At 43.1% G+C, this 20,933-nt stretch overlaps 2 protein-coding genes across 6 annotated transcripts; one reads left to right on the top strand and one right to left on the bottom strand.

Moving 5' to 3' along the window:
• Window positions 1-6,011: 6,011 nt before the first annotated feature.
• On the bottom strand, window positions 6,012-14,146 carry LOC121339549. The gene is made up of 4 exons (XM_041411387.1): window positions 14,092-14,146; window positions 11,759-12,156; window positions 7,396-7,474; window positions 6,012-6,481 (listed from the first exon to the last, which is right to left on the bottom strand). The coding sequence occupies exons 1-4, from the start codon at window positions 14,144-14,146 to the stop codon at window positions 6,330-6,332; spliced, it is 684 nt and encodes a 227-aa protein (XP_041267321.1). The 3' UTR covers window positions 6,012-6,329.
• On the top strand, window positions 11,874-18,228 carry LOC121339550 (protein fantom-like). 5 transcript variants are annotated; one of them, XM_041411389.1, is made up of 4 exons: window positions 11,874-11,954; window positions 14,138-14,229; window positions 14,997-15,141; window positions 17,927-18,227. In XM_041411389.1, the coding sequence occupies exons 2-4, from the start codon at window positions 14,145-14,147 to the stop codon at window positions 17,988-17,990; spliced, it is 294 nt and encodes a 97-aa protein (XP_041267323.1). In that variant the 5' UTR covers window positions 11,874-11,954; window positions 14,138-14,144; the 3' UTR covers window positions 17,991-18,227. The 5 variants fall into 5 exon arrangements, with proteins under 5 accessions (XP_041267323.1, XP_041267327.1, XP_041267326.1 ...); XM_041411393.1 differs by having other exon boundaries at window positions 11,891-11,954; window positions 14,094-14,229; window positions 17,927-18,228; XM_041411392.1 differs by having other exon boundaries at window positions 11,920-12,212; window positions 14,094-14,229; window positions 17,927-18,228.
• The last annotated feature ends 2,705 nt before the right edge of the window (window positions 18,229-20,933 follow it).

Here is a 20,933-nt window from a genome sequence, read left to right as displayed (position 1 = left end):
CGTGAACAGCTTCCACTGCTTGCTCCAGCTGCTACAGCAAGTGCAGCTTCCCTGAAATTTCATGTCCAGTGTGTCTCTTCCAAGCTCAACAGATGAACAAACAAGTACTCCAGGTACTTCCTTTGTACTTTGGGCAGCACAGACCCACCATGAGTATTGTGGGAAAACCAGGACTCCTGCACAACTGACCAATATGATCAAGCAGAAGCTGTTTATTGTTTACATTACACACCCTTTTATAGATTCACTTGCAGTCAATTTCTTCATGTTATCTTATAGTAGTTTGAGTTTCTTGTGAATGGATGCAGAATGGTCAGAGAGGTTCATAAAACATATTCCTTCAAATTCATCATAGATTAAAAAGACACCTGGTGGAAGCTTTTTTTCAGTCGCATTTGCACCAGCACTGCCAAGATAAATCCAACTGTGGCAGTATTCAATCGCATTCTTTTACCATGGAGAATTGGGATTAAGAATGACTGTTATTTTTGGGACATGGGACTAGAACATTGCTCATATTAATTGATTTTGGGTTTAAAAAGTAGTTTAAAAACAAGTAATAATTTCCAGGTACCAATCCTAGTAAGTCTAGTTCTTGAGGCTCTAGTCCACTTTCATTCAGTAACTGAGTGGTCGTACCTGCTTGGAAGCCCTCGCTGTTTGGCTTAATGCCCAACCTTTTGCACATGACCTGGTTTGTACTTTGGTGATGTTACACCAACGATTCTCTGCACTTGATCTACTTGCTTCCACATATGACTTTCCTCTAGCTCCTACTCATTTTGCAAAACCACTAAAATTACTTACTGGGATACAAATTAGACATGTGCAAAAGGGATCTCCGGACATGGCTAAGGATAAACAAAAGGAATCCACTCCAGTATCATTGGCCCAAGTAAGCTACATATTCTGTCAATGCCATCCTGGCAGATTAATTTAGAGGAGCACCCAGCACTTTGACCCCTAAAGCTGACCAGCACAAAAAGACAAGCCCCAGCAAGGAGGCAAAACCACGAGCTCCTCCACCAAATGAGCTGGAGTCTGAAAAACAAGATAGAAGCAAAAAGAGACAGCACTGACAAACCCAATCCAAAGCTGAGAAGAAACACAGCACCCCACAAGAAGGATAGACAACAACACTCCATGAAGAAAGAGGCGAGAGAGTTCATCCACTGTCCAGAACAAGGACCCCTAGAAAACACCAAAAAGCCCAAACAACCCTGCCTCCCACACAGCCTGCAGGGCTGTGGGAATCCTTAAAATCAGAGGGTTTTGGGAAAGCTGCAAAAGGCAGGCCTCAGAGACAGCAGAACTGTGATTAGAGCTAAGCAGTAGCCACAAGATTGGTCAGCAGAAAAATTATATAAGAAGCAGAAAAGTGAGGACAAATAGAACAATGGTCTGTGTATTAATGTTTGTCTAGAATAACTCCCTAGGCTGCAGAAAAGTATATCTAGCAAGATATTAGGAAGTTCTAAGCTTAATAATGGAGCTCTGTGCATTGTGTTTTAAGGCTTACAAGCAGGTATTGTATTCAAAATAAGCAAGAATTTTTTTAGCAAAAGGTACATATGCTTATAGTGGTTGGATAGAACTACTGTCAATATGCTTTTGCTTTGTGTGATTGTTCAAAAAAGTTTTGAAGGAGGTTGTAATATTAAGTTATTTGTCTGCTGCCAGAGATGTGACCTGCTGGCACCTTCCCATTGTCATAACCATGTAATGAGACTGATGCTGGAAAATAAAACAGCTCAAGATGCATTCCTAGCAGTCCCATCCCATTCGTGATTTGTACATAGACCCCTGGCTGGCAATATAGGGTCACAACCCACGCCCACCAGGATGCACAAAAAGGAAGCAAGCCCAGCACTTCTAGAGGTTTATGGGGAATTAACTGTTATTCATCTTACTTGGGAATTCCACCCAGGTATTGAACTTTTGGATGTGCGATGTCTGCACTCTCCACATCTTGGGAAACTACCTCCTCTAAACTCACAGCTTATCTGATCCATGTTCTACATATTCCTATCTCAGCCAAGGACAGCAAAAGCGTCCACAGTTCTGAGAGCAATGGATGTTTTCAGGTGGCACAGATTGATTAGTTCACTACAATTACCTACTAACAGGAGATGATTAATAACATGAACTGCTTTCAGCACTCTATTCTGTGGGGTCAGTCTATCATCCCCCATTTCTTGTATTGAGCAGTCCTTTCAGTACCTGACGTGTCCTTTCATCTCAAGGATTTCACTGAGCCATTTGCCTTTGCCCTGGCAAGTAAGGCCTGCTGTGAAAACCCATCTGATGAGTTTTTTAAGTGGTTTCTTCTCAAATTTTACATCTTGAATTTCTAACTTGTAGCTCAAATAAAAATAAAGATCCTGCTCAGCTAAAGACAACTTGTTTCCCATTCTTACTCACCAATGAAGATTTTCAGACAAGCTGTCCTCCTTGGTCTGTCTCCCCAGGTCTGGAAACACAGCAGCGTCTCAGCCTTGGCTCAGCCAAATTGCAGCTTTCTGAAGTGGTCCTTTAGGACTTCGCAGCATGTTCTCCAGCACCATCCCGGTTCCAGCCTTGTTTCACTGTCTGTGAGGCTTTGATCTGGGACCCTTTCTCATGGTGTCAGATCCTCCTTTACCTGGGTTTTCTTTTGGCCCACAAAAACCAGTCGCAGGCCTGCTCCCCAAAAATGCAAGACCAAGGAGAAAATGTCCTATTTTGATTGAGGGCCAATCAAAAATTTCCCAGACTGTGTCTCTCAGTATGAGAAATCACCTGTCCAGGTGCCACATGACATACGGTCTCCTTGAGAGAGGTCTCATAAGCTCTTGGAGATCTATATCACACCCAAGATAGCTCAGCTACCTTAGAAGGCATAAAATCAGCATGATGGCTCCTGTGGTAGTGTTGGAAACAGAAAAGTTTTAATAAAAGGCAAAATAACAAAACCCTTTACAGAGAAAAACTGAGCTAGGTGCAAGAGGGTCTTGCTCCTGGTAAAACACTTCACAAAGGCAATTACTTTCTTTGTTCTCTTCTTTTTCTAGTAAATTGCTTAGGTGGGACTTTTTGGCTCCTATCCAACTGGCTATCCTTAAGTTTCAGGTGAAGTCCTCAAGGTCCTATGAGGTGTCTTTTAACCTAATTGAGGAAAGAAACTTCTGGGCTTTTTTCCTTGTTAAGGAGACAAAGGATAGTTTTGTCACTCCGTCAACAGGGGGCACATTCCTATACACATTTAATTACATTTCATTATGCATGTAAATTTTAATGTACACTAAATTTTCTTATAATTCCTTATTTTTAATACATGATAACTCATTGACAAGTTAATTCTCTATGTTGCATTTCATAATAATAAATTCTTAAGTGTTATGTCATAATTTGGCTTTATCTCATTTTGTATGATTTTTAATGACTTTTTGATTTCTAGTTTTATTTTCTCTCTATACTTTCAACCTACCTTGAGACTCTCTATTGATTTCTCTTATAATAAAATTAGTAATATTTAGAGCAAGGTGTCTCACATTGCAAAGTTATTTTTACATATTTTAAGTGCAAAATGCATGAGGTATTTTCCTTAAATTCTTGGTCCCCTTTCTTTTTTGTTGGAGGACACTGAGACAAGAAGTACAGAAGAGAAGCATAAGGCCTATACATAGTCTTTTAAAATATGTAAAATTATAAAAGATGTTTGTGTTCTTTGGGAAGAAAAAGCACCTGGTTGCACAGATTTTCTCCGCTTGATTTTGACTCTTAAGGAAAGCTTTCATGCCATGGCAGTAGTTTGCTCCTTAGCCAGCACCTGTTAGAGGCCTGGCAATGACTGACATGATGGCTGCAGCAGTATGATGGTCCAGGTGAACAGTGGGTGGTTTTCTCCTGGCCTGCCCTTACCTTGCCAGCCTCTCATTTAATTTGCCTTTCCTTGCCTCCCCCGACCTTGTTGTGCCAAATTTCCCCCACCCTGATAACACAGCCAGACAAGGGCTGGGGTGGTGGCTCAGGCTTTATTGTCCACCTACATGCCATGAGGGAACAAAAAATCCACCTGCATCCTCTACAGAATGCCATCCTGGAGCAGAGACGTTATTCCCAAAGGAAGCCACGTGCCTGTGGCAAGCCAGTGCTGGAGCAGGATCCTGGCAGGACCTGTGGAAGCCTGGAGAGAGGAGCTCACAGGGAGCAGGTTCCTGCCAGGATTAATGATCACGTGGGCTCCCACCAGGGTCTCCTTGGTTCCAAAAGGCCCCACAGTGTCACTATGGCCCCTTAGTTCCACCAAAGGTTTCATGGTGTCACAGTAGGCCCCAGGGCTCCATGAGGTTCTGTAGCATTCTCACTGTCTCCAGGGTTCCCTGAGGCTCTGTGGTGTCACAGTGGTCCCCAGGGTTCTGTGAAGTTTCACAGTATCACAAAGAGTCTCCTGGGTGGCATGGGGTCACAATGGAATGTGGGTTCCCTGCATCCCCACTGTGTCACAATGGCCCCTGGCTTCCACAAGACCCCCACAGTGTCCCAGTGGAGCTGCTGACCCCCCCAGTGGCTGGAGGAGAAGCAGCAGGGACAGCATGCAGACAGTGCCATGGTCCCTTCTGTGGCCCTACATGGCCCGGTCCCTGCTACAACTGTGGTATTGCAGCAGGTTCCAGCCGGGCTGTGCCTGGTGGACTGCCATGGCCGGGATAACTCAGTGGAGGCTCAGAACAGTGTCCGAACTCCCAAGCCATTCCCAGCTGCAGGCAGCCAAGCAAGCTTAAGTGATTTCAGCTCCTAGTGATTATCAGCGCTCTGTGATATCAGCTCTTTAGCTTGCTTGGGCCGCAGCAGCAGACGCAGGAAGGGGGAGGAGAAGCGCTGTATGAGGTTCCGCAGGATTCTTTATTAGGGTCTTCCACGAAGGTTCTCAGTGACAGCTCTTCTGCCGAACCAGGCAGAATTAGGGGTTTTTATACCCTACAGGGGTTTTGGAAATTGTCCAATAGTAAGGGTCAGGGGAAAGTGACCTATAGGCTTACAGAGAGATAAGCAGGATCCAAAAGGCGGAAGAGAGGGGCTTCTAAGGCCCAGTCATCATGACTTGGCATTTCCTAGCTCAGGCTTCTGACCTCCAAGGAGGCCTTGCAGGCCCTGGGCCTGCTACACTGTGGTGCATAACACCCACCCCGAGTCCTTAGGTGCGCAGGTGGCAGTCACAGCCAGGGGCACGGCTGCTCCCCCCACCCCCTCCACCTCCCCCCGCGGGACCCCATGGGGTGGGAGGCCTCCAGGGATTTGTTCCCCACCCACACACTGCAGCTCCCAGTGCCCGGTGGAACTTCACAGACTTCCTCTGTGAAGGCAGTGTTCTATTGTCACTGAAACCATGGGAATAACAGAAACTCTTCAACAACATCTTTTCACTGTTGGAGAATTATGCATTACTTTATGAAATAAATGGGCAGGAGATCTTTCTCCTTTTTAATGCCTTTATTAAAGAGATTCAGCTCAGGTGGGGAGAAATCGACGGGTTGTGCCCATGCTGCCGCTGCTCTCAGGAGTGGCACAGAGGAGGAGGGTGATGCAGCTTTATCCGCTGGTCTGCAGGCAGAGCTGGGGACTGCGTCCTCACGGGAGATTAGCAGATTCCTACTTTTCGGTCTAACACCTCGGGTCCCCTCCTTAGTGAACATCCTTTCAGGTCAGGGTGAGAAGCAAAAAGGATCCAAGCAGGCACTGGACTACGCGCCTATCCTTAGACATCACCTAGGTCCCCTAATTCTGTGTTGGCTCGTTGTTTTTAGGGGTTTTCCTGGAAAACAGGAAGATTTGGAGCAATGCATTTCTCATCTGCATACGAGGTCTCAGGCCACTCCTATTCTCCTGGTGCTGCCGTGTTCAGGTGTTGCCCCCGGGCAAGCATCAGGAGAACAATGGCTAAATCACCAACCATTAGCGGGCAATTGAAGAACTCCTCTTAACAATGAAGCTAACGCAACAGCAACCGGTTTTAGCTCTGTAACCTTAAACAAAAATAGATAACTTTTTATTCATAACACTTTATTTTGGCCATGTGCAATAGAAGTTATTTCATCCACACATGCATGGGCTGTGCAGTGAAAATAATTCCATCACATGTGGTTCTTTACCAGACTTTTCACATATTCATACACACAAAATGCAAAGAAATTCTTGTTCATTGGTCTTAAATTACACAATTCTTAGTATTTGATCTCCTATTGGTTATTGATACCTTTGCCTTTGTTGCTAACTTGGTCCTTATTCTTTGGTTCTCTTATCAGTCTTTTCCCAGATGAAGTATCTCCAACTGCACCAGGGGGTATTTTTCACTTAGCTCCTGTGTATCTTCTGGCTACTCCCAATCTGTTCATGTTAAGTTCTTCAGGCCTCTGTGAGTGTCTGTCCGAAATTTCCTGCATTCTTTGCCTCTCGATCGTCATGAAAGTTTGAGAGCACCAGGGAAGGAGAAGATCCTGTTCTGAAAATCCAGGTCTGATTGGTCCACTAAGCCAAATTATTGTCTACGGGTGTGTTTGCTCGACTCATGGAACACTGCACCCGAGAAAGGGCAGTGTGCTCTCCTTCGCCTGCATCACTTAGCAAGGCTGACCCTGGAATTTCTCCACCCTACTGACTTCGCTGGACTTTCTCTCTGGAATGACCTTCTCGGTGGTCACCACAAAAGACCCTCCATTCACCGTACATCAACCACCGTGACAAAGAGGGGAGAAGGTTCTTCCCTCAAGGACTGACACATGCGACCCCTACATGGAAAAGCCTCCTCTTCTTCCCTAAAAGACTGAGACTGAAATCTCCACTGTAGGGTGGGGGAAGGCATGTGTGGGAAAGGCCTGGTAACCAAAGCAAGTTTGCAAGCGACCACTGGACTGAGAAGACAATGGTTCTTGCCTGCTGCTGATGTACTTTCTGTACGATGCCTACTGCTGACGCCTACTGCTGACGACGCCTTCTGCTGATGGACTGCTGATGCACTCTTTGTACCCTTTCTCAATAGACTGTTTTGAAATGTGTCTGTCCTTCCCCCAATCAAGAGGACTATAAAAGAGGTTAAAGCTGACTGGTACCCTTGGAGATCTCCCCTGACGTGAAGATGACAGGCTCTTCGTTGACTGGACTTCGAGGGACCTCGTCATCTGCACGTCTGGTAGCTATACACGTCTTTTCTTCTCTCTCTCTCTCTCTTTCCTTATTCTTTCTCTTCTCTTCATTCCCCTTCTCCCCAACGCATTTTTGTTGTGGTTATTCAATAAAAAGTATTTTTGCTTTGATTTTACTGCAAAATCTCCTTGTCATGTCAGTTTTTGCACCCTGAGATCAATGAAAAGAACCTCCACGAATCTTGTCCTCTAGGACGGATCATGACAGCCTCACCTGGTGAACAGTCTTGAACAGAGTCTTTTGAAGAGAAATGTTGAAGTCCCACTCCCCCTGGACAAAGGTGAACAAATTCCTGTGCAGAAAAAAAAAAAGAGTTGTATCATTTCCAACATTATGGCTTCCAAACTTTTTTCAGATCCTCTTCCCAAGAATGAATTTTTACAACATCCTCCTCCTCTTGGGCTTGGAACATTAAATGCTAGCATAAACAATTTATTTTCTGCTACACACTCAATCTTACTTACAGTTGAGTGGCTTGCAAAGGTGAAGTGGAAATTGCTGTATGACAGCCTGTCATGGTTTTATGTAAGAGACATTTAGGGATGTAATGGAAAGCTTCCAGCCATTAGAAAACTGGACAAGCCTCTGTGAAAAATACGTGTTAAAGACAATAAAACCCTGGGAACTTCATCTTCTCCTTTCAACCTAAGAGCAAGTAACAAGGCTGGCCCGGGCCGGGCAGGCTCTGCCACAGAGCCGAGCCCCTCTCCGGGGAGCCCGCCAGGCCCCGTCCCGAGCCAGACCCAACAACTACCAAGGCAAAAAACAGGGAAGGTGCGGTGGCCCTACCGAAGCAAAGCCGGGCCGCGGCGGTTAATGTCTCACCACCAGGTTTCCTCCCCCCAGCGCGGCCGCCGCACAAAATCAGACAACTCAAACCAGAAGTGGCCCTGCAGACCATACAGAGTAACCCTACAACTAAAATTAAATACAAAACAAAATCCGAAAACTAAGCATACAAGCAATCCTTACACAACCCCAGCCACAGTTCCCACAGCAAGCACTGAGTAACTGCCCCGGGCGAGACGTTAACTCTTTCAGTACTTCAATCTTCCCTCAAATTAAAAAAAAAAAAAAAAATCCAAAATACAAAGACTTTAAAAAACAACATAAAAACATCAAAGCCAACAAAAAAAAATCAAATGCAAAATAAAAAAAATTTAAAAGACACCTTAATCTTGAAACTAAAATCCTCTTACAACAACTATTGAAAAAAAACCCCTTATTCCCCATAACACCAAAACCATTCAAAGAAAAATTCAATTTAATGTCAAACAAAAACCTCCATACAAAAATAAACAAATATTAAAATAACTATAATCCTATAAAAAATTAAACAAACAAAAAAATCCTATACACCCAAGGGAAAAAACCCTCTATTCCCAAAAATAAAATTAATTTTTAAAATAAATAATATAAATTTTACCTTTAAACAACTCATCTTTAAAACAATACCCCAGAAGTTAACATAACCCATAAACACAACCATTAAAAAAACTTATAAAAAATAAATACAATGTCACAATTACAAAATTCCTCAGGTGGCTACTATTCATAAAAAAAAAAAAAAAAAAAAAAAAAAAAAAAAAAAAAAAAAAAAAAAAAAAAAAAAAAACACAAAATCCTTGTTTTTTTCTTATAGAGGTCTCCATAATATTAGCAAAAGAATCTTCTCTCCCTAAGTAAACAAAAAAAACTATTCTAAAAAAATTAACTAAAATTTAAAATTTTGTTTCTCTACATTATCTACATATATCTACAAAAATAAGAAAAGTATTCTAAAAATTTTATTCTAATTCTTATTGCTCTTTCTTTAAATTGCTATTAATAAATTTTTCTTTCTACCCTTTTAAAATTTTAAACCTACTTTACCTTTCTCCTAATCCTATTTCACAACAAAAAATGAATACATTAGTAATTAAACAACACCAAGCCCACCACACTCTTTAACGCATGCGAAAAACGCCATTCACTTTTGTTAAAATTTCAGAAGTTTAATAATAATGAAAATAGTAATAAAAATTAAGATAATAAGAAACAATAAAAAGCAAAGAATTACAGATGTCCAGGTGCCTGGCACTCTGCCACAAAGCACACCTTGCTAACAAAGGATTACCCCTTAGAAGCGATAGCCTATTGCAGACTCATAGATCTCATACATGATTCAAACATTCCTTTCACACTAGGGTGTTTCTGCTTAATTTTAGCTTTCCCCGCTCCTGCCCCCGCCACCCCCCCCCCCCCGCCCCCCCGGGGGGTTTTTTTAAAAAAAAAAAAAAAAAAAAAAAAACACAAAATCCTTGTTTTTTTCTTATAGAGGTCTCCATAATATTAGCAAAAGAATCTTCTCTCCCTAAGTAAACAAAAAAAACTATTCTAAAAAAATTAACTAAAATTTAAAATTTTGTTTCTCTACATTATCTACATATATCTACAAAAATAAGAAAAGTATTCTAAAAATTTTATTCTAATTCTTATTGCTCTTTCTTTAAATTGCTATTAATAAATTTTTCTTTCTACCCTTTTAAAATTTTAAACCTACTTTACCTTTCTCCTAATCCTATTTCACAACAAAAAATGAATACATTAGTAATTAAACAACACCAAGCCCACCACACTCTTTAACGCATGCGAAAAACGCCATTCACTTTTGTTAAAATTTCAGAAGTTTAATAATAATGAAAATAGTAATAAAAATTAAGATAATAAGAAACAATAAAAAGCAAAGAATTACAGATGTCCAGGTGCCTGGCACTCTGCCACAAAGCACACCTTGCTAACAAAGGATTACCCCTTAGAAGCGATAGCCTATTGCAGACTCATAGATCTCATACATGATTCAAACATTCCTTTCACACTAGGGTGTTTCTGCTTAATTTTAGCTCCCCCCCCCCCCCCCCCCCCGCAAAATCTTGTAACTCAGTCTTCTCGGTTCCTCGAAGTCTGAGCTTTCCCGATAAGGAAGCAATAATTTTTTTCTTAGGATCTTGGTGTCTGCTGTTATCTCTATCCAGAAGAATTTCTTGATTGTCTTTTCCCTTCCTTGAGCTAGTTACAAAAAGTATCTTACATCACATAGTTTGTATTTTAATATTATGCTATAGCCTAAAAACTATATTTACCACACTATTTAAAAGAGATTAATACAGCACTACTTAAAAGAGATTAGTACAGCATAACTTTCCAACATAACATATATTCATTTTAATATTTGCAAAGAGTAGATCCTATAATATGTATCTATAACAATATATTACCTAAAAAAAGTCAAAATTAACAAAATTTTGTCTCAAATTAACAAACGAAAACCCCCACACAAAATTAGTATTTCTCCCCAATTTCAAATTAAAACCACGACATAGCCCTGCACTCTAAAGAACTTCTAATATGTGTACTTGGAACAGAATTGTTCTTCTATTATAGCATAAATGAAAACCTGCTATACACATGAAAATTTGAGAGAGTGAGACCAACTTAGCACATGTAAGAAACATACTGCATAATTACAAATCAAAAGCCAGTCTCTGAGATTTTGATAGACAGCATTTAACTGCATACAACTATACCAAAACAAGACCAATTAGAAAATAACCAGGTTTTCCTTAAAGAGTTAAGAATCTTTCTACCACCAACAGGCTCTGAAGTTATTTTTATATTAAAATCCTTAGTTGCAGACTTAGATCAGATCTTTCCCCTGCTGTGGGAGCCAAAATATGTGCAGGTAACCAAGATGGCCAAAATCCACATCTGAAGTATAAAAAGTAGATTTATTCCATCACCACGCTGGCAAAACAGTGGACACAGACACTGCTAATTGATTGTTGCTTGAATATTGGCCTAGTCAAGCTTCTTATTTATAACATAAGCTTATTCTATCTTAGCAAGGGCAGAAAGTGCATGCAACAGGCCTGGACAGTGGTTCAGGCCTGGCACAAGCACACTGCTTCACAGGGCTATGTTTTTACACTCTCTAAGCTTCTTTACCCCTCTTGCCCCACCTCCCCCACACCACAAGTAGGCTTAAGTATATGGGGAAAATGCACTTAAGTCTTTAACATCCTGTTATCTTCTTTGAGTTATCTTCTTTCTCTCAGCTGAGAGAAAACAACCTAAAGCAAACACAAATACCTAAAATGTCCACACTGAATAATTTTAGGATCTCTCAGGGACAAGGTTGGTCTTTGAGGGAAAACAATTCTAGAAATAACATTGTCGTCACCAATCCATTTTTAACCTTTTCCTCCCAACACCTGCCCCATAGTGAAACATTTTTAATGTTGAATAGCAGATTAATAGCAATACCAAACCCAGTACACCCTGCACAGGCGTATCTGACTGCAATCTTAGAAAGCTTTTTTCTAATCTTTTTATAGAATTAGACTTCCTTTCATTAATATCACTAAAATTACTTTCAAAGGAATCACTTACTGCTTTTCTGGACTCCTATTTCGTAAACAAACCCAGCAGAGGTACAACAGCCATCAAGAGCACCATTCAATAAAACGTTTACATTTGAATGTGCAAACATTTATATTTACATTGAATGTGCAATAAAACTGCACATTTGAAGCAGTACCTCCAGTTCTCGCTGCAGCTCCCCTCCTCTACTCCCCGAGCCCTGCGCGGGCAGAGGCCGAGAGTGGGTCCCGAGAGCGCGTCCCGAACTCCAACTCCCAGCAGGCAGCGGGGCGCGCGACCCCGGAAGCGGACGGAGGCGTTCGTCCCGCGGCAGTGGCGGCGGCGGGCTGGGGATCGCGCCGGGCCGGCGGGCGGTGAGTGGGAGCGGCTGCTCTTCCTCCGGGCACGGCGCGGGGAGCGCGGCGCGGCCGCAGCTGCTCAGGGGGATGCGGCACCGCTCCCTGCAGCGGGCTGTCCCCAGCCGGGGAGCCGGCCTGCGGCGGAGCTCCTGAACAGATAATGTTAGGCCCGTGAGGCCGCTCGCGCGCAGCTCGATGCCCGTAGGAAAGGCAGTGCCTCACCGCTTGATTCAGAACAGCCCGAGAGGCCTTTTCGGTTGCAGTGTCTATTTTGTACGTAAAAAGCGGTAGTTGGCCGCTGGGTTTAAGCAGGAGGTGTGTTACCCTGCCCGAGTGTGGGAACATAGCAAGAAAAGAATCATTTTGGCCACGTGCAAGACTCATGAAATTCTAAATCCACATTGAAACAATTAAATGTCGTAATTTTTAAGGTTTCCCTAGAAGTGCTTCCTACCCCCACTGGCTGAATACTTTTAAAAATTTAGGTAATCCATCTTTAGTTTTGCTACTTTGGAACGATACTGGTGCAACAGTTTGCTTTTGTGAGCTATATAAAAATTTGGACGTAAAGCATGAGGTTTGATTCTCTAGTTTTAAGCATTCATCTCATTGCAGGCTGGTCTCGCATAACTCAGCAAAGACATATGCAGTGTTTTGTAATTTGCCAGATGGTGATAGAAACATTAAGTACTTCAGTATATAAGAAAGTTTTAAGTTTCTTGAACTCCAGTAACAATAAAATTCTTCTTTATATCTAACTGGAAATTCTTACAGGCTAATTCTAGAGATATGGAAAATTTTCCTCTCTTTGTATGTGAAGTTCTTTTCACTTATTTTTGATTAACAAAAGTGCTGAAGTATGGTTACTTTTCTTGGAAATAAAATCTGATTAAATTTTTCAAGGTTGAGCGTAGCATCTGGATCTGTCCAGGTATTAATTGTTATTTTATTCTAAATTTTAGTGATGAAAAAGATCAAAAGCAAGACTGACTTGTTGGAAAGAGAGCTTCCATTAATCCTTTTTGTTCCTTTAGGACAAAGCCATATGGAGACTAGGTTATGATAGACAGCTTTGCTGGTAGAAGAAAGTCATCACTTAGGCAGTAGTTTTGATGAAAAAATTAAGAGATATTTCATGGAATGTCTGTGGATTATACTGTGTCACTTCTGTCTTCTGATGCAAGTCTTTTTAACATCACTTAATATGCCAATGGATTCCTAGATAATTTTGGATTCACTAAGGATTTATATCATCTGAAGGGTGTAACAATGTGGGAGGGAAAGGCCATCCTAAGAACTTCATGTGCCTCTTTTTCGTGTTGTTTCAGCATTCCTTAATTCTCTGGCCAGCATTTAATTTTCTGCACTGGAAGACAAGAAAACAGCAGTATCTTCATATATTACAGTGATAAATACTCTAATTAATACTTTACTAATCTCACTTTGTCATGTAGCTGATTTTTCTGTTGTCTTAAAAAAGAAATGTGTTTGGATTTATGAATATCATTCATAGAAATGTCTCTATTTTTAAAAGTAATTTCTCTTAGGACAATGATTGAAAGAAGACTAAGAGATTGGTAGGTAACAGTGAAATGACACCATAACCCCCAGCACCTCATTTTAGAGTCCCATTCAGAATGTGAAGGATGGCATTCACCTACCAGTTGATGCCTTAAGCTTTGACATGACTTAAAATTAACAAACAATTAAAAAAAAAAACAAACCAAAACAAAAAGACCCCCCACAAAACAAAAACAAACAAACAAACCCCCCCCCCAAAAAAAAAACCAAAAAAAAAAAAAAACCCCAAAGCAAAGACACCCCATCAGATCCTCCTCCTCCCACATCCACTTGGAAATATGGCCTTAGCCCAAAGATTGCTGAAGACAATCTAGAACTAGAACTTTAAAAGCTCTTACATTCTGCGTGCATTGAATAGAATTGGAGCTAGCTACTGCATAACCAAATAAGCCATATTTTGTGCATGGATTAAAAATGGCATAATGTTAAACTTGAAGGTTTTGATTGTCCTCTGAGGAATTCAGTTGAGATAGGAGCATTTACAGCAATACACAAGTCAGTCATTCCAGTAAATCTGTCATTACTTTTGCCATCATTTTATATGATGTTTTGTAGTTCATTCTAGTCTCACAGTTTAAATCGCAGATGAAGAAGCATTTGAATTTTGTTATTCCTAGGTAAGCCATGCCTGTTTCAGCTGATGAAACTGTGGAGAACCTGGCTATGAGAGATACAGTCCTTACTCCAGCTGGAATTGAAGGATTACAAGGTTTGTACCAGATGCTATTTATTGCAATTGCAGACTTCGGTCAGTGGCTTCCTTAGCTTCTTTCTAAAAATGTTTCACAAAATGAAGATCAAAATCTGGGTTAAATTTTGAAAGGTACAGTGACTCATCCTGTGTTCAAGTAGGTTGTTGTAAAAGAGAGGTTGCTGTGAGATGCTAAAAACTGAAAAACTCATCAAACTGTAACATTCATCCTTCTGGAAGGAAAGAGAATGCTTTTTTGCTGAAATGAGGACAAGGACAGATCCATTTAAGAAAATAGGAACCAAAAGTACTATGCAATTCTTGTATGTTACTCAGCTGCTATTAGAATGGAACTGCTGGGCTTAGTCTTGTATTTGAGTTTGTTTTCACAACTATGAGTAAATTCTTTCAAGCTTCAAGAGAGTGTGTTCACTTTGAAACATTAGAAAACATCTCAATGGTAATGTTCATCCTATCTTTTAATTATGTTTGACCATTCCTAGTTGCTTGCTAAATTGTTATCTTTTCATTGCCTGGTAGGTAGTCAGTTTGCTGCATCATTTGAACTACATTTTTTTTTTTAGTCTCTTAAAGAAAGGAAAAAGGAAGTGATTAACCTGCCAATAAGTCTGAGGAAATTAATCAATAGACTGAAACAAGTGTAAAATATCATATTCCTTGAAAATTTTCATTAATTTTTTTCAGATTTTCAAAGTGAGTTAGACTTTGAATTATATGTTGTTGAATGTATTGAAGGTAATTTAAAATTGCCTTGCTTTGGGTAGAATCGTCATCTCCACAGAATGTAAAAGCTCGACAAGTCATATCAAGAATCAGTCGAGAGGAACTGGAAGACAGATTTCTTCGTCTCCGTGATGACCACATCCTACTCAAACAGTATGCCAATAAGCAGGAGGAGAAAATTAAAAGGTATGGGCTTTCATATTTTTATTTTAACTCACAGTACCCTTTTGTCCCTTTAAAGCATCGTCAACAAATTAAAAATCATGCTGATTTCTCTCAGAGCACTTTTTAATACAGTAGCAAAAATCACCCATTGGATATGATTTTTGTATTGATTTCTACAGTCTGTTGTCTCTGAGTATGTCAGATGGTTTTTGCAGGGACCCCTATTAGATCTCCCTGTACAGAGGTACACTCCTATCTGCTATATCAGAGATGATACCTTGGATTCCCAGCTGTGCTGGTGCAGTGTTCTGAGACTTGGAGAGCAGGCTGTAGAAGCCTAATGATTCTTCTGGCTTTTCATTCTAGAATCAAAATGGTCTATCCAGAGAGATTCTGCCCCTTTTTTGTCCCAGTCTGTCTTTCAAGAAGTTAAATAGCATGTAACTTTTTATTGGTGAATTAGCACTAAAATGTCTTTATAATCATCACTCCTTCATTCAGTAGATAACTGTCACATTATGTCACAGTACAAGCTGGCTTGTACTGGGCAGTTAATTCAGCTATAGATAATAAACCCTGCCAGCTCCATAAACCTGGCCCCTGGGTTGACTGACAGGAATCTCAGCCAATTACGTTCCATCCTAAGCTGCAGGCACCTCACTGGTCCAGGAGCTTGGGGGGTGCCAAAGGTCAGAATAATGAGCTATCCAGACTGGGTTTTTCAAACCCTTTTATAAAGAGGGGCTTGAGGAATAAACACGCTCTTTTGCCACCACATTCACGTCAAGGTGTGTGTTGTCCCAGTCTCCAACCACTGACGCCATGAAACGTGTGGATATTAAACATAATAGATAACTTCAGAGAAGAAGTCCCAAATAGCATGGGGGGTACAGTACCCAGTTTACCCACAAATATACAAGCAACTTTAGGCTGATTGTTAACCTCAGTATCCTAGGATTTCTGTGCTAATCTTTGCCAGGACTTAGTGTGGTGCCAAACTGATCTGTACTGTGAAGAACTGTTTGTAGTATTATGATATTGCTGAAAGCCTTAACGCTGTGACTCTGTGTTTGCATTGTGTTAATTGTTAACACAGCCTTTCTGCATCTAAGCCAGTTTCTGGTGAGGGGCTTGTCCTGGTTTAGGACAAATTAGGGGAAATCTCCAAAAGGGATCTCCCTAAAAAAAAACCTCCAACTACCCCTCCCCCAATACCGGGTTCGGGAAGGAATTCCTCGGAGGAGCACAGTGGAAAACAAAACCTATTTATTAACAAATAACAAAAGAACACTCCCCAACACAAGAAAAGAAAAGAAAACCAGGCAGTGCTGTGGAGGGCGCTGAGCTTCTCTCGCAGACTCCGGGGGTCCTGGACGTCCCAGGTCAGATCCGGAGCCGGTCCAATATCTTCGGGGGAGGGTAAGAAAGAGGGAACGAAAGAAAAAGAAAAAAAAAACAGCGTAGAAAGCAGAAAGCGGCAAAAAGCAGCTAGCAGCCGAGGCAGGAGCAAGCAAGCAAGGCAAGACGGCCGGGGGAGGAGAAGGCGCAGCTGCCAGACACAACACCCGATATTGGGATAAAGGCTGTCACCCCACGACACTCCACTCCTTATCCCAATATCGTGAACATACAATAAAAAACTTTCATTTCACTTACTCACACCTTTGACACTTACGCATTCCTCTCATCTTACTTGCTCAGACCTTTGACACTTACAGTTTCCTTCTGTCTCACATTCAACAAACAATGACATTCATATATGAGTCTCATCCCACAATCAGGTCTCCCTGAGGTACACACCGTGTTGTTCCATCTTTCTGCATTATCCACCATGTATAACCTGGTCCTTGAGCAAAGACAATCCCACGGATGGGTTTGTCTGTACTCGAGGCAGGGTTGATCCATACTGTCTTTCCCAACAAACCTCTGACATGGGCCACTGGGGCTTTATCCCCATCTACTGTGTTAAGAAGCTCAGACTGAGCAGGATCCGCTCGGTTGGTGGAACCTCGAGTGTTAACTAACCAGGTAGCCTTTGCCAAATGCTGCTTCCAGTTTTTTAAAGACCCCCCACCCAATGCTTTTAAGGTGGTTTTTAACAATCCATTGTACCTTTCCACTTTCCCTGCAGCTGGTGCATGATAGGGGATATGGTATGTTTACTTGATGCTATGTTTCCTAGCCCAAGTATTAATAAGATTGTTTTTAAAATGAGTTCCATTATCCGACTCAATTCTCTCGGGAGTACCGTGCCTCCAAAGGACCTGCTTTTCAAGGCCCAAGATAGTGTTACGGGCTGTAGCATGAGACACAGGGTAGGTTTCCAACCATCCCGTGGTGGCTTCTACCATGGTTAGTACATAGCGCTTGCCTTGGCGGGGTTTAGGCAGTGTGATGTAATCAATCTGCCAGGCCTCCCCGTACTTGTACTTAGACCACCGCCCCCCATACCAGAGGGGCTTCACCCGCTTGGCCTGCTTAATGGCAGCGCATGTCTCACAGTCACGAATAACCTGAGAGATACTGTTCATGGTTAGATCCACCCCTCGGTCTCGTGCCCACTTATAGGTGGCATCTCTACCCTGGTGGCCTGAGGCATCATGGGCCCATCGTGCTAAGAATAACTCTCCCTTGTGCTCCCAGTCGAGATCTATCTTCAACTCCCCTATCTTTGCAGCCTGATGTACTTGCTGGTTGTTTTGCTGCTCTTCATTAGCTCTACTTCTGGGGACATGGGCATCTACATGGCGAACCTTCACAGGTAACTTTTCTAACCGAGTAGCAATATCTTTCCACTCTTCCGCAGCCCAAATTGGTTTTCCTCTGCGCTGCCAGTTCGCCTCTTTCCATCTCTTCAGCCGTCCCCATAGAGCATTGGCTACCATCCAAGAATCGGTATACAAATAGAGCCTTGGCCACTTCTCTCTCTCGGCAATACCGTGGGCCAGTTGAATAGCTTTAATCTCGGCAAATTGACTGGATTCACCCTCTCCTTCAGTAGCCTCTGCAACCTGTCGAGTGGGACTCCATACAGCTGCTCTCCACCTCCGTTTCATCCCTATGACACGACAAGAACCATCAGTGAATAGAGCATAATGTGTTTCTTCTGCTGGCAACTGATTGTATGGCGGAGCTTCCTCAACCCGGGTCACTGGCTCTTGTTCCTCATCTGTGACATTAAAGCTTTCACCTTCGGGCCAATTTGTAATTACTTCTAAAATCCTAGGGTGATTTAACTTTCTAATTCGAGCGCACTGCGTAATGAGGGCAATCCATTTACTCCAAGTAGCACTGGTGGCATGGTGGGTAGAGGGAACCTTTCCTCTGAACATCCATCCTAGCACCGGTAGTCGAGAAGGAGTTGTGCCTCTGTACCAATCACCTCCGAAGCAGCTTGGACTCCTTCATAGGCGGCCAAGATTTCCTTTTCTGTTGGAGTATAGTTATCTTCAGACCCCCTGTAGCTCCGACTCCAAAATCCCAATGGTCGGCCTCGGGTCTCGCCAGGCAGCTTTTGCCAAAGGCTTCAGGACAGACCATGGCTCCCGGCTGCAGAGTAGATTACGTTCTTCACATCTGGTCCTGTCCTGACTGGACCAAGGGCTACAGCATGAGCGATCTCCTGCTTGATCTGGACGAAAGCTTGCTGCTGCTCCGGGCCCCAGTGGAAGTCGTTCTTCTTGCGGGTAACCAGATAAAGGGGTCTCACAATCTGACTATACTCAGGGATGTGCATCCTCCAGAAACCTATAGCACCTAAGAAAGCTTGTGTTTCCTTCTTATCAGTTGGTGGGGACATAGCAGTGATTTTGTTAATAACATCTGCAGGAATTTGACACTGTCCGTCTTGCCACTTCACCCCCAAGAACTGGATTTCTCGGGCAGGTCCCTTGACTTTGCTCTTCTTAATGGCAAATCCGGCTTTCAGGAGAATATGAATGATCTTCTCTCCTTTCTTGAACACTTCTATTGCCGTGTTCCCCCAAACAATGATATCATCAATATATTGGAAATGTTCTGGAGCCTCACCCTCTTCTAGTGCAGCCTGGATCAGTCCATGACAGATGGTAGGACTGTGTTTCCACCCCTGGGGCAGTCGGTTCCAGGTATACTGCACTCCCCTCCATGTAAAAGCAAACTGAGGCCTGCATTCTGCTGCCAGAGGAATGGAGAAAAACGCATTAGCAATATCGATGGTCGCGTACCACTTTGCTGCCTTGGACTCCAGCTCGTACTGCAGTTCTAGTATGTCCGGTACAGCCGCACTCAGTGGTGGAGTCACCTCATTCAAGGCACGATAGTCCACAGTCAATCTCCATTCTCCGTCAGATTTTCGCACAGGCCAGATAGGGCTGTTAAAGGGTGAGTGGGTTTTACTGACCACCCCTTGGCTCTCCAGCTCTCGGATCATCTTATGGATGGGGATCATGGCATCTCAATTCGTCCAGTACTGCCTGCGGTGCACTGTTGAGGTGGCAATTGGCACTCGTTGCTCCTCTACCTTCAAGACTCCTACTGCAGATGGATCCTCAGACAATCCAGGCAAGGTATTCAATTGCTGGATGCCCTCTGTCACTACAGCTGCAATCCCAAATGCCCACCTGAGTCCTTTTGGGTCTTTGAAATACCCACTTCGCAGATAATCTATGCCCAAAATACATGGGGCCTCTGGGCCAGTCACAATAGGATGTTTCCTCCACTCATTCCCAGTCAAGCTCACATCAGCTTCCACCAAAGTGAAGTCTTGTGATCCCCCTGTCACACCAGCAATAGAAACGGATTCTGTCCCCACATGTCTTGATGGAATCAAGGTACACTGCGCACCAGTGTCAACCAAAGCTCTATACTCTTGTGGTTCCGATGTGCCAGGCCAACGAATCCACACCGTCCAGAAAACACGATTTTCCCTAGCCTCTACCTGGCTAGAGGCAGGGCCCCTCTAAGCCTGGTTATCCTTCTTTCCTTGGACATATGTCTTAGAGGTTCCTTCAAGGGGATCGGACATGTCACCATCATCATCATACCTGGCAGTTCTGCTACGGGCAACTGGAGCTGCTTTCCTTGTGGTGGAACTTCCTCTCTGAGCTCTGTCTTCCTTCAATTCACGCACCCGTCGGGCCAGAGCAGCCGTGGATTTTCCATCCCATCGCCTCATGTTTTCTCCACAATCGCGCAGGAAAAACCACAGCTCAGCTCGTGGGGTGTATCTTCTCTCTCCATCTGGGGAACATCTGCGTTGGGTACCCTGGACACAAGCCAGCAGCATCCCGGAGCCAGGATGGCCATGGGCCTGTACTGAGGGCACAGGCCCATCATGGCCGGCCTGGCCAGGGAGGGATCATCCTGCTCTGCTCTGGGCCAGGGTGGCCTCACCTGGAATATTGGGTGCAGTTCTGGGCATGACAATATAAAAATGACATTAAACTGCCAGAGACCAAAGGATGCCATGAGGATGATGAGGAGCCTGAGGGTGAGGAGTTTCTGAGGACATTGTTCTGTTCAGCTGGAGAAGAGGAGACTGAGGGGAGACCTCAGTCTTAGGGCTTCATCATCCTTGCAAGGGGCAGGCACCAATCTGCTCTGTCTCTCACACCGGTGACAGGACTCCAGGAAATGGCCTGAAGTTGAGCTGGGGGAGGTTTATGTTGGATATCAGCAAAGGTTTTCCCCCAGGGTGTGGTTGGGCTGTGGAACAGGTACGCCAGGGCTGTGGTCATGCCACCAAGACTGCCAGAGCCCAGGAAGCATTTGGACAATGCTCTCAGGAACATGGTGTGTTCATGTGAACATTTGGGATGTCCTGCAAGGGACCA

The sequence above is a fragment of the Onychostruthus taczanowskii genome, unplaced genomic scaffold (assembly GCF_017590055.1).
Source record: "Onychostruthus taczanowskii isolate IOZ18803 unplaced genomic scaffold, ASM1759005v1 scaffold358, whole genome shotgun sequence".
Classification (NCBI taxonomy): Eukaryota; Metazoa; Chordata; class Aves; order Passeriformes; family Passeridae; genus Onychostruthus; species Onychostruthus taczanowskii.
Note: the sequence above shows the minus strand (reverse complement) of the source record. Positions and strands in the feature narration are given on the sequence as shown.